The 13,268-nt window shown below is 42.6% G+C and overlaps 1 protein-coding gene across 1 annotated transcript; it reads right to left on the reverse strand.

Annotated features, from left to right (window-relative positions):
• Positions 1-12,653: 12,653 nt before the first annotated feature.
• On the reverse strand, positions 12,654-13,130 carry LOC126719484 (uncharacterized). The gene has a single exon (XM_050422033.1). The coding sequence runs from the start codon at positions 13,128-13,130 to the stop codon at positions 12,654-12,656; it is 477 nt and encodes a 158-aa protein (XP_050277990.1).
• Between the last annotated feature and the right edge of the window lie 138 nt (positions 13,131-13,268).

Genomic DNA, 13,268 nt, shown 5'->3' on the forward strand with positions numbered 1-13,268 from the left:
TATATATGCCGAAAAAAGTGTTACTGATACCTAGAATTCAACGGATAATAAACAAGGACCTTAGATATACACGTCCGTCGGTAACAACGACGTATTGCACTTGCATGTGCAAGTTCTTGTCCCTTGTAGAGTTTTGAGTCATACATAATAATGAGTAATGAATCTAATGATGTCGTGTGATGCCAGAATGAAAGCATATCAAATTTCAACTCAAAAATAAAAAATAAAAATAAAAAGAGAAAAGAAAAGAAAGAAAGATTGAACTCTTATAGCTCAGTATGCACCGAGAGTAAGTAGAGGAGATAAGATTCGAGTTGACCGGAAATTGCATCTAGATTTCACTGTAGCTCAATTGAGATAGGATATCCAGGAATTTTTTTTCTAAATAACAATAAATATTAAAAAATTTAGTTAGTTGTCACGTTTTAAAATAATGTTGAAAACTACCATCTCGAGTGTCTAAAACTTGAGTTCCAAGATAAAAATCGAGTTTTTAAGTCTCGATTTGTAAATGGAATAATTTAAAGTGAGAAAAAATCAAGCTGAAAATCGAGTTTTAAAGACTCGAATGCCATAAATTGAATAAAAACGCCGCTATAGGGCTATAAAACGTCACTATAGGGATTAAAAATGCCACTATAGGGCTTCCTAAACTTATACTTCTAAAAATTTTTGCAGGAAAACGCCGCTATAGGGCTTTAAAACGTCACTGTAAGGATTAAAAACGCCACTATAGGTGAATTTTTTTTTGCATAAAACTCGAGTTTTAAAGACTCGAGATCTATGTGGCATTTTCACACTCGCATAGCGAGTCTTTTGGACTCGAGTTCTAATATGGATTTTGAGTTTCTAAAACTCGAGATGCTAGTTTCCTTTATTGTTTCAAACGTTGTCTAACTAACTATATACAATTCTTTTGCACAGCTATTTTGCACAATACCTCGGATATCCAGCCTAGTGCTGTGGCTTGTGGCAGCTTTTATTTTGCATTTTCTTTGTAATATGGTTTATTTAAAAGAAACAAAATGAAATTTCTATCTTGACATTAAAAAAATATGTTCAAAATCCTTAGTTAAATAATTTTAATATACCCAACTTGTAGTAAATAATTTGTTTAAGAAACCTTAGTTAAATATATAATAATAAATAGACATGCCTTTAATATAATCAAAATTTTGAATTAAAAATATGAGTTGGACTTACTTCATGTACTTTTTCAACTGGACATCTAATTTGTTTCTTCTTGAGATAGAATGATGTGGTAGTAAGTTTTAATCTTCACATTTTATTTAGTTATAAGTGGGTGATGTGACAGTTTCTCATTAAAACAAAATAATATTCCAGTTAAAAAAGTATGAGAAATGATATGTCCACAACATTTTCATAATATTTTTACAACAAATTATAAGTGGCAGGTTGTTACTGGTTGTTATTGTTGGGGCAAAAAAGTAACTTAGCGTTAGGTTCAAATTTGAACCAATAACAACTTATGATTTGTTGTAAAAATATTCTAGACATAGCATCTCTCAAAAAGTATTAAAGGTAAGCCAAACCTAAAAATATCACTAAGTACAAATTAAAAATTGAAGGGTGAATTGCAAACTGCACCGCTAAAATTTAGAAATGTTTGGATTTTACACTTTAAAATTTAAGAATTGGATTAACCCCTTGAAGTTTAGGAGTGTTTGGATTTTACATTATGACATTTCAGAATTTGAATTTTATCTCCTAAAGTTTGGAGTGTATGAATTTTACTCTCTAAAGTTTGGGGCTGTAAAATCCAAATTCCAAACACCCCAAACTTTAAGGGGTAAAATTCAAAATTTGAAACTTTAAGATGTAAAATTCAAACACTCCAAATTTTAGGGGTGTAGTTTATAATTTAGCCAAAATTGAAATAGCTATATAGTTAGATGTAATCAAAGAGATAATGGATTCATTAAAAGAACAAGTAGAGTAAGCGATAATAAGGAGATATATAATGGAACTTTTGTGATATTAATCAAGGGTTAATTGCACTTTTCTTTACCACCGCACACCCTTGGTACGATGGTTACTTCACAAGTATAAGGACTTGTGGGGTGTGTGGGGCAAGACCCAGGGTTCAAGTCTCCAAGAGGGAGTTTCACACATATATACACTTAGATTAGTCTATAATAGAATTTCTATCTTGTATAAAACAAAAATTGCACTTTTCTTTTCTTTGTTAATGTGCAATTATGACATCGTCTTCCTTGATTTATTGGTAATAAACACTTTTGTCTGCCGGTATTATGATTTTTGTCAAATTTATTAGAAAAGTAAAAAAAATTATAAAAATGTTTGACAAAAATTTTAAATTTCCACTAAATTTAACAAAAATCTCAATAGTAGGGGCAAATGGCTTATTTATCAACATTGTTTGGTATTTGAAGTTTAGAAGGACATTGCAATTGCATCATAATTAAGGGGAGAATGTGCAAATTGCCCATTAACTAATGAAACACTAATAACAATAATGGTTATTGTAAGGGGACGGGCTTTAGTCCTTTGATCCAAAGGATGAATGGATTAAGGCCCAAAAAGCCCAATACAATAAATTTGTAGAGAATGGGCTAAAAAGCTAGGCTCCAACGAAATGACAATGACCCTCATAGGCTAAAGCGGATAAGAGAACAAGGAAAAACAATGACTAGACAAATGTGATGCACAGAAATTCTTCCTCGACAATGTCCGAGGAGAGTAGTTCTTCAATATATCTCTCTCAAATTTGATTACAGTTGCTGTTCTTAATGTTATGGTGTTTTCTCTACAGATTTCCTATCTCCCCTCCCTTTGGAGGGTTTCTCACATTCTATAGCTCCATTTAGGCGATCTTAGCCTTCTATTTGTTGATTGTTCGATACACCATTTGAGTGTTTGTCCCATCAGACACCTTCTCAAGCCCCTTGTGAGTTGTGGCGGCCAAGGGAGTACTGTTCAGGGGTCTTCTCCACATAAATGAAACCAAGAGGTTTGGTGGGATGCATTAAATATGGGGATAGCCATCACCCCTTCAGTCATGTCAAGGCTAACCCCTCTCCGAAACTTTTTCTCAGTAGTAGGACCTCTTCTGGCAATGTGCCACTGACGTGGCCTTACTGTACGAGCGTGTGGCCTCTTCGGCTTGGCAATGGACTTCTCGGCCATGGATATGACACGTGGCACAGAAGCCTTATTTAAATTCTTATACCCTACAATAGCCCCTCAAAACTCCGTTTTTTTTTTTCTCTTATCCAAGGAGAAAAATGGGGTTTTGACTTTGGAATATTAACTCCACATGTTTCTTTGATTTCCACATGTGAAAGCATCATTTCGCGTGTCCCGCAACCGTTTTGGCGCTTCGGAGTCTGCAACGTCCCATTAAATGCTCTAGACGGTGCTTTGTTCCCCACATCCTACGGTGGGATGGAGATCCTACGACTGGCGCTTCTCCTCAAAATTTGGGGGGGATAACTCCCACCCAATTTCGCCTCCTATATAAGGTGCCTAGAGGAATCATTTCCCCACTTTACAAATCTTCAAGCTCTTCAGACTTACAAACTTGCAAACCTTCAGGACTTTCTAATTTTCTGAGTCTTCCATATTTTTTCAAAAAAAAAAAAAATCCTTTAAACCTTTAAGAAGTTCAAGAAGCAACCCTCGTGTTCATTCTCGTAAGTTTTTTCTCTTTTAGGTTCTTTTCCCCTCGGCCAGTTTCCTCGACCTTCTGTTCTTTGTTTTCTTTCCTTGAAAATTTCTTTCACTTCACCCTAGTCTTCTTAGATAGGTAGGTTCGCTCACCTCATAGACTCCCCCGCCGGTATGAAGTGATTTAAGGCTAAGTATCACATTCCTCAACGAGTTTCCCTACAGTACTGTGCCCCAGACTAGTTGCTTATCCATAGGAATGAAGGAGAGGTTGTCATTCCCATGATCGCCTTCATAGAAGAGGGAATAATGCTTCCCATGGGTAGGGTGACCAGAGATTACCTAATCGCCCATAGGCTGTGCCCCCACCAGTGTGCGCCTAAACTCTTTAGGATTTTGGGTAGTGTAGACGCTCTTAACGAGCAAATGGGGCTAAATCTCACCTAGCACAACGTCATTTGGATGTACGAGTGCCACCAGTTCACGGACTCAGGGTATTACCTTAAGCTTAGATCCTCCGTCGTCAGGCTTGTCTCGTGCCTCCCCAAATCCAACAAGGGCATGAAGGATGACTTTTTGATAGTCTCGGGGGAATGGCATAACGGTCTTTACTGCCTAGTCCAGGAGAGAGAGCCAGGTAGGGTATCCTAGGTTTAGGTTTTATTTATTTATTATTTTTTTAAAACAGGGGCATTAGCTTTACGATTTCCTTGCTTTCTTATTTCTTTTAGTATTTTGTTTGCTTCTGATGCATGGCTTCGTTATCCTGACAGTGGTTTTGCTTCTCGGATGTTTTTATAGATAAAAGACTCGTAGCTCCCAAACTCAATCTCGTCAACATTGCGAGCCTTAACAAGGTCCTAAGGTTGGAAGTGTTTGTGAGTGAAGACAAGCAACTGTGAGCTGTCCACCTCATCCTCGACTTTGAGCCATTGTCGGACAATTTCCAAAACATGGGCCACGCAATAAGAGTAGGCAATTCTCGACTAGCCCGGATTGACGTCTCAGTGCTTGGTTTCCTAGCCGGAGAAGATCTCTCGCCAGTTGAGCTGCCCTTGTACCAATCCCCCCGTGAGGTAGCGGCTCCAAGGGAAGAAACAACCTCCTTACGCCTATCACTTGAGACTAAGATAGACTAATTTCACCTTAAGGAAGAAGGAGAGGCGCGAGGAGAGCCTATGGAGATCTCAAAATTAGAGGGTGAGCCTGACAGGTCGTCCACCGTTCGTTCCCCCAGACTCATAGTTACCCGGGTGGAACTCTTGCACTTAACCGGCTCCCCCTACCTAACCTGAAGAAAAAGAGGAAGGAGAAGGAGGGAGCCGAGGAAGGGGAGGTGGTCCCCTAAAAGGAGCCCAAGCAGTAGAGGATAGCCAGAGACAGGGGGCGGGCCTCCTCAGTGGAGAGTAAGGAGGCTAAGCATTTAGCCAACGTGCGCCATCCGGCCTGGAACCCCTAATTGGAGTTGGATGGCACGGCAGTACCCTAGAGCTCCCCCATCAGGGAGTTCCAAAGAGGTTACGCCACTTACGTGGCCGAGGCTTTAGAGCGGCCTCTCCTACTACCCAAGGATATGGATGCCCTAAAGAACATGAGGCAGCAGGATCTTTTCATGTCCCTGAGGAGGGACTTAGCTTTAGTGTTTTTTTTTTTTTTTTTTTTTTTTTTTTTTTTAACTTGGTCCCCTTGACCCTATGCCAATCTTTTTTTTACTTATCTCATGAAGTGTTTTCGTTGCCTTTGCGCAGGCCATCCAGGAGGTTTTCGCTGCCGAGGAGTGGGTGAAGGACGCTCGCAATGAGGTAAGGCTCGCGGATAACCTTCGCGCGGAGGCCAGCAAGTCCCTCGCCGTCGCCAAGGGAAGGAACAAGAAGCTGGCTTTGAAGCAATGGACAGGGACCAAAAAAGCGTGGAAGCTAGCCTCAGGAGCGCTGAGGCGCAAGCGGAGGAGAAGCGCCAAAGGCTCCACTACATTGAGATAGAGTTAGCCACGGCCAAGCAGTAGGTGCTGGAGCTGAAGACGAAGCTGTCCAAGGCCAAGGAGGCTACTCAGGTGGCCCAAGCAGCTACTGACAATGCAGGGAAAAAGTTTTAAGACCTTGGAGTGCAGGAAACTAAGGCCCGGTTGACTGAAGAATTGGCTGGCGTCTGCAGAGAGTACTACCTTGAGGTCTGGACTAAGGCCTTGAATGTGGTTGGAGCTCCTACAAACTCAAAGTGGAGGAAAGCTGAGAACGTCTTCTACCCCGAGGACCTTCGAGAAGTCCCTGAGGCAACCCCCGAGGAAGCCCCCCTTGCTCCAATTGCGGCTGAGTAGCCTCCTCCCTCCCAAGCCATTCCTCCCCTTCCCGAGGCCACCAAAGAGCCTGGAAAGGCTAGTGACCATGGTAGGGGGGCGGAGGTGGCCAAAAGTAAAGAGGTTGACCAGAGCAAGGCCCAACCAGAGGAAAAAGGCAAGGGCAAGGAAGCCGCTCTCAAGGCGAAGGAGTCCGAGCTGGTCAAGCCCCTGGCCATGGCCCAGGAGAAGAAGGCCGCTGATCCTCCAGTCCTCCCACTGGTCAGCAAAGAAGACCCTCCCCTAGCGAAGGTTTAGCTTAGGGTTTTTCTCTCTCTTTTTGTATCTTCAACTTAGGGTCTTTCTTTCCTTCTTTGTATTTATTTTTTTGTTAGGGCATTTTGCCCCAGTCTATGATATAATTTCCCTTTCGTTGAATGAAAAGATATTACTTTTTGCCTTTGTGGACCTTTGTTTTTCTTGCAAGGTTTATATCTAGTTGGCTATAATTATTGTTTTTCCATGCTTTAACAAAAGCTAGTAGTAGTGATATGTTGTTAGCTTAAATAAACTAAACCCATGTAAGCGATGAGAAAAGATGACTATGTACTGGTACTGAAAACTGTGTAATCAACATGGAGGCCTAAGTCTTTAGAGATAATCAAAACATTTATTAGAAAAAGGGATAAACAAGTGTTAGTTTATTCAAGGCGAGTGATCTGAGGAACCAGACATAGCCTAGGTTTTACTCAACACTTAAGCAAATAACCAAGAACATTAATTTACACAAGGTATGTGGTCCGAGGAGCCAGTCATAGCCAATGTTCTGTTTAATGTTTGTATATGTTGTAGAGAGTATTAATTTACCCAAGGCATATGGTCTGAGGGGCTAGACATAACCAAGGTTCTCTTTAACACTTAGAGAAATAATGGAAAGTGTTAATTTACCTAAGGCATGTGGTCTGAAGAGTCAGGCATAACCAAAGTTTTATTTAACATTTAGAGAAATAATGAAGTGTTAATTTACCCAAGGCATGTGGTTCGAGGAGCCAGGTATAACTAAGGTTCTGTTTAACACTTAGAGAAATAATGTGAAGTATTAATTTACCCAAGGTACATGGTCTGAAGAGCCAGGCATGACCAAGATTCTGTTTAACACTTAGAAAAATAATAAAGTGTTAATTTACCCAAGACATGTGGTCCGAGGAGCCAGTCATAACCAATGTTCTATTTAACACTTAGAGAAATAAGGAGAAATATTAATTTACCCAAGGCACGTGGTCTGAAGAGTCAGGCATAACCAAAATTTTGTTTAACACTTAGAGAAATAATGGAGAGTGTTAATTTATCCAAAGCATGTGGTCTGAGGAGTTAGGCATAACTAAGGTTCTGTTTAACACTTAAAGAAATAATGTAAAGTGTTAATTTACCCAAGGCATGTGATCTGAGGAGCCAGCTAGAACCAATGTTCTGTTTAACACTTAGAGAAATAAGGTGAAGTATTAATTTACCCAAGGCATGTGGTTCGCAGAGTCAGACATAACTAAGGTTCTATTTAACACTTAAAGAAATAATGGAGAGTGTTAATTTACCCAAGGCATGTGGTCCGAGGAGTTAGACATAACTAAGCTTCTGTTTAATACTTAGAGAAATAATGTGAAGTATTAATTTACCCAAGGCATATGGTCGAAGAGCCAGACATAACCAAGGTTTTGTTTAACACTTAGAGAACTAATGAAGTGTTAATTTACCCAAGGCATGTGATCCGAGGAGCCAGCCATAACCAAGGTTTTGTTTAACACTTAAAGAAATAATGAAATGTTAATTTACCTAAGGCATGTGGTCCAAGGAGCCAGTCATAACCAAGGTTTTGTTTAAAACTTAGAGAAACAAGGTGAAGTATTAATTTACCTAAGGCATGTGGATCGAAGAGCCAGGCATAATCAAGGTTCTGTTTAACACTTAGAGAAATAAGGTGAAGTATTAATTTACCCAAGGCATGTGATCCGAAGAGTCAGGCATAACTAAGGTTCTATTTAATACTTAGAAAAATAATGAAGTGTTAATTTACCCAAGGCATGTGGTCCGAGGAGCCAGGCATAACCAAGATTCTGTTTAATACTTAGAGAAAGGTAACTAAGAATATTAATTTACCCAAGGTATGTGGTTCGAGAAGTCAGACATAACCAAGGTTCTGTTTAATATTCAAACAAGCAATAGACGCAACACATAATGTCATAAATGAAAACAAGGCAAAGCTGCCTTTTATTAATAATAGTATCTTTGTAAGTTATTTACATTCCAAGGTCGCGGCACAACTTTTTCGTCTAGATCTTCTAGGAAGTATGCTCCTATGCTCGTTATCGAGGTGATAGAGTATGGCCCCTCCCACTTGGGCCTTAACTTCCCCCATGCTGGGTTTTTCACAGTTCCTATAACCTTTCTCAACACCGAGTCCTCGAGGGCCAGTGGTCTTGAATTTACGCTTGAATCATACCCCTGTTTAAGCTTCTGTTAATAGTATGCTAACTGAACCATGACATTCTCTCTCCATTCTTCGACGAGATCCAAGCTCTTTTCCAATAGGCGATCGTTACTGTCTGGAGCGAATGAGCTAGTCCTCAGCGTTGGAAATCCAATCTCCAAAGGAATCATGACCTCGACCCCATAAGTCATTGAAAATGGCGTTTCCCCCATCGACCTTCGAGGGGTAGTCCGATATGTCTAGAGGACATGTGGAAGCTCATCCACCCATTTGCCCTTTGCATCATCCAACTGCTTCTTGAGTCCGTTCGCTATAACCTTATTGACAGCCTTGGCCTGCCCATTCCCCTAGGGGTAGGCTGGAGTGGAATACCTATTCTTGATACCCATATCACAACAATACCTTCTGAAAGTCTTACTATCAAACTGAAGTCTGTTGTCCGAGATGAAGGTATGGGGTATCCCAAACTAGGTGACAATGTTCTTCCACACGAACCTTTTGGCATCCACATCCTTGATGTTTACTTGTGGCTCGACTTCAACCCATTTGGTAAAGTAATCAGTGCCGACCAAAAGCCATCTCTTGTTTCCTGCTGCTTTAAGGAAGGGCCCCACAATGTTCAAGTACCACTGAGCAAAAGGCCATGGGCTAGGCAGAAGGTTAAGAACGCCCCCGAGCTGATGGATATTAGGAGCAAATCTCTGACATTGGTCACACTTCTTCACGTACTCTTGTGCTTCCCTTTGCATATTGGGCCACCAATATCCTTGAGTAAGAGCTCGGTGAGATAAGGATTTGCCTCTTGTATGACTCCCATAAATTCCTTCATACAACTCTTCCAGGAGTAGCTCCACTGCTTCGGGGTGGATGCACAACAAATACGGCCTTGAAAAAGAGTGGTTGTACAGCTTTTGGTCCTTAGACAGCCAAAATCGAGGAGCCTTTCTCCGCACCTTGTCAGCCTCCTTCTTCTCCTAGGGCAAGATGTCATCTTTTAGGAATAGGACAATACGATCCATCCAACTAGGCCCCACTCTTAGTTGATGAATCTGGACCTTCTCCCTCTTCACCTCGGCAAGGCTATAGAGATCCTCAACCAAGATGACCCGAGGTAGGCTCTGCGCCGAGGAGGTCGCAAGAGTGGCAAGAGAGTCAGCATGTGTGTTTCTGCTTCTAGGGATTTGGTGTAAGGAAAAGGAGTCAAATCCTGACTACAAGTGCCTAGCCTGGTTTAGATACTCTTGCATTCTCACATCCTTGGCTTTCAGTTCTCCCTTTACTTGGCCTATGACCAACCTCAAATCTGATAATTTCTCTACTGTCCTTCCTCCCATTTTCTGAACCATGGTCATCCCCACTAACAAAGCCTCGTACTCAGCTTCATTATTTGTGGCCCAGAAGCCTAGTTTTAAGGATTTCTCAATGATGATCCTTTCAGGGGATACCACAACTAGTCCCACTCCTGATCTCCTCTGGTTTTTCGCGCCATTAACATACACCGTCCAAGGTAGAGGTTCCTGTAAGGATATCATCCCAACTGATATTCCATCCATGCTCGGCCCCTCGCCGTTTTCTTCAAACGATGGCTCAGCAAACTCAACCATTAAATCGGTGAGGACCTGGCCCTTTATAGAGGTGCGAGGCATGTATTTAATATCGAAGGCTCCTAGGATCATTGCCCATTTTGCAACCCTTCCTGTGTAGTCAACTTTCCAAAGCAGTGATCGAAGAGGGAGTTGGGTTAAAACCACAACAATATGAGCCTGGAAGTAATGCAGGAGCTTCTGAGTAGTATGCACTACTGCTAGGATGGCCCTTTCTAGTGGTAAATAGTGAATCTCTGCCTCATGTAATGATTTTCTCACATAATAAACTGGCCTCTACACCCTATTCTCATCCCGCATCAACACCAGACTCACCGGATGTGAGGCCATAAAAATGTAAACGAATAAGACCTTATCCTCTTCGGGTTTGGACATAATAGGTGGCTGAGAAAGATATTCCTTCAATTGCTGGAAGGCCGAGGAGCACTCCTCTGTCCATTCGAATCCCTTCTACTTATGTAGTAACTAGAAGAAAAGCCTACACCTGTCTGCTGACCAAGAAAATGAATCGATTTAAAGCGGCAGACATTCTTGTTAATTTTTGGACCTCTTTGGGATTCCGAGGAGGCTACAAGTCGCGGATTACCCTAATCTGATCTGGGTCAACTTCAATTCTGCAGTAGGTCACTATGTATCCCAGAAACTTACCAAAGCCTACACCAAAGGAAAATTTTGCAGCATTAAGGCGCAGCTTGTGCTTTCTCAGTATTTTGAAGATATTCCCGAGGTCATCTAGATGCTTAGCCTCTGCTTTGTTCTTTACCACCATATCGTCTATGTACACCTCAATGTTCTTGCCTAACTAGGGCTCAAACATTCTGGTCATCATTCTTTGGTAGATGGACCCTACGTTTTTCAATCCAAAGGACATCACTTTATAATAGTAATTCCCAGTAGGCGTAAGGAAAGCAGTCTTTTCCTGATCGTCCAAAGCTAAGGGTATCTGGTGATAGCCTTGGAAGGCGTCCAAGAAGCTCATCCGGGGATGGCCTGCCGTTGCATCCACCAATTGATTTATCTGAGGCAGGGGGAAAGGGTCCTTTAGGCAAGTTTTGTTCAAATCTGTGAAGTCTACACATACTCACCATTTCCCAGTTTTCTTTTTCACGACTACTGAGTTGGCCAGCCACTCGGGGTAGAATACCTCCTTTATGGCCCCGGCTTGCTTGAGCTTGACCACTTTTGCCTTGACAACATTAGAGGGTTCCCTAGATAAGCGTCGAGGCAGTTGCTTCTTGGGGATGGTAGATGGATTGACGTTTAGGTGGCAAATGAAATTTGGGTATACCCTCGGGGCCTCGTAGGCATTCCAAGCAAACACATCAATATTCTTTACAAGAAAGTCTATCAGCCCCGTCTCTCCAGAGAAGGCAGTTGGGCTCTGACCTAAAAGAACCTCTCCTCGACCTCGCCAATGATAACTCTTTCCAATTGCCCGCATTTGGCCCTTTCTCTCTCTACCTCTATGGACAGCACTGGCACCTTTGATTGCTATAAGTCCCACCCCGCAGAGGCCGAGGACTCGCCCTCGGTCTGATGTCTGATTGCGACCACCATGCATTGCCTGGCCATAGATTGGCTCCCCACCAACTCCCCAACCAGATCCCCAGACGGGTACTTCACCTTTAGGTGTAGGGTGGAAGGTATGGCTTCCATGGTGTGAAGCCAAGGCCTTCCCACAATAGCAGTGTAGGGGGAGTAGGCGTCCACCACGATAAAGTTGACCTCCACAACCTCAGTCCCTATTTGAATGGGTAGTCGGATTTGGCTTTTCGAAAAGACAATCTTCCCATCAAACCCTATTAGAGGGGAATCATAGGAGGTTAGATCCTCAGACCTCAGTCTTAGCCCCTTAAAGAGGTCGGGTTACATGATCTCTGCATTGCTCCCTTAATCCACCAACACCTTCTTCACATCATACCCCCTATCCTGAGGGTGACCACCAGGGCGTCATCATGTGGCTGCAAAATTCCAGCCTTATCCTCATTCGAGAAGCTTAAAGCCTGCATGGTTTCCATTCTACTTCATTTCGGATCGGGGGACAAGTCCTCTGCAAATGGCTGAGCCACAGACATCACCCTGGACGGTCAAAAACCAATCCTGCCTAAAGCAGCGAGGATGACACTGATTATACCTAGAGGTGGCCTTGTAGGAGCATCCCTCTAAGCCTCCATCCCTGTCTGACCAATCTACCCGTAGGGCTGATATAGGAATCGCCTTAGCTTCCCTGCCCTAACTAACTGCTCCAGATGGCTCTGTAAAGTCCTGCAATCCTTGGTAGTGTGCCCTTGTTCCTGGTGGTATTGGCAGTGAAGGTTTTGGTTGCGCTTCGTGGGGTCTCCCCCCATCCTATTTGGCCATTGAAAGTATGGCTCATTCTTGATCTTCTCCATGATTTGGTGTACCGGCTCTCAGAACACAATACCAACTACTTGAGGAGTTGCAAATCCTGAATGCCCCATAATATCTTTTTGAGGTCGGTTGTTATCGTATCTTTTCGACCTAAAATCTCTTCTGTCCTGAGGGACCACCTTAACCTTTCCCTTCCCTTGTTGTTGGTCCTCCTCGACCCATTTATACTCATCGATGCAATCCATGAGCTGACGCACGCTCCTAACTGGTTTCTTGGTTAGAGACTTCCTCAATCGTGTTTAGCAGGCAAGCCAACCTTGAAAGTCCTTGTCGCCACGTTGTCAAAGTCCCCGTCTATTTCATTGAACATTTCCCAGTACCTGTTAGAATACGTTTTCAAGGTTTCCCCCTTGCCCATGGCCATAGACTGTAGGGAGTCCAAAGGCTGCGGAACTTTGCTACAAGTCACAAAACGAGAGCCAAAGACTCTCGTAAGCTCTTTGAAGGAGTTGATAGAGCCTTCCCTCAGACCGTCAAACCATCTCATCGCCACAAGCCCCAAACTGGATGGGAACACCTTGTACATCAGGGTCTCATTCTTCAAGTGGACAACCATTCTGTGGTTGAAGTGGCTAACATGCTCCACGGGGTCCGTCCATCCATTATACATGGTGAACGTTGGTTGGGTGAACTGCTGAGGAAGTCTTCCTGCTTCTATCCTACGAGTAAAAGGCGACTTGGAGATTTGGCTTAGAGCCCTACTCATGGCATCGTTGCCTAGGCCTTTGTAAGACAGGGCCTTCCCACTTCGTCTATTGTAGTGCTTCTCGTCATACGAAAAAGATTCACTGGGAGGAGTCCTTGACCTAGACCGGTAGCTATCATCGTTATCTTCGCCAGAAGA

Source organism: Quercus robur, chromosome 3, assembly GCF_932294415.1.
Source record: "Quercus robur chromosome 3, dhQueRobu3.1, whole genome shotgun sequence".
In the NCBI taxonomy this organism is placed as follows: Eukaryota; Viridiplantae; Streptophyta; class Magnoliopsida; order Fagales; family Fagaceae; genus Quercus; species Quercus robur.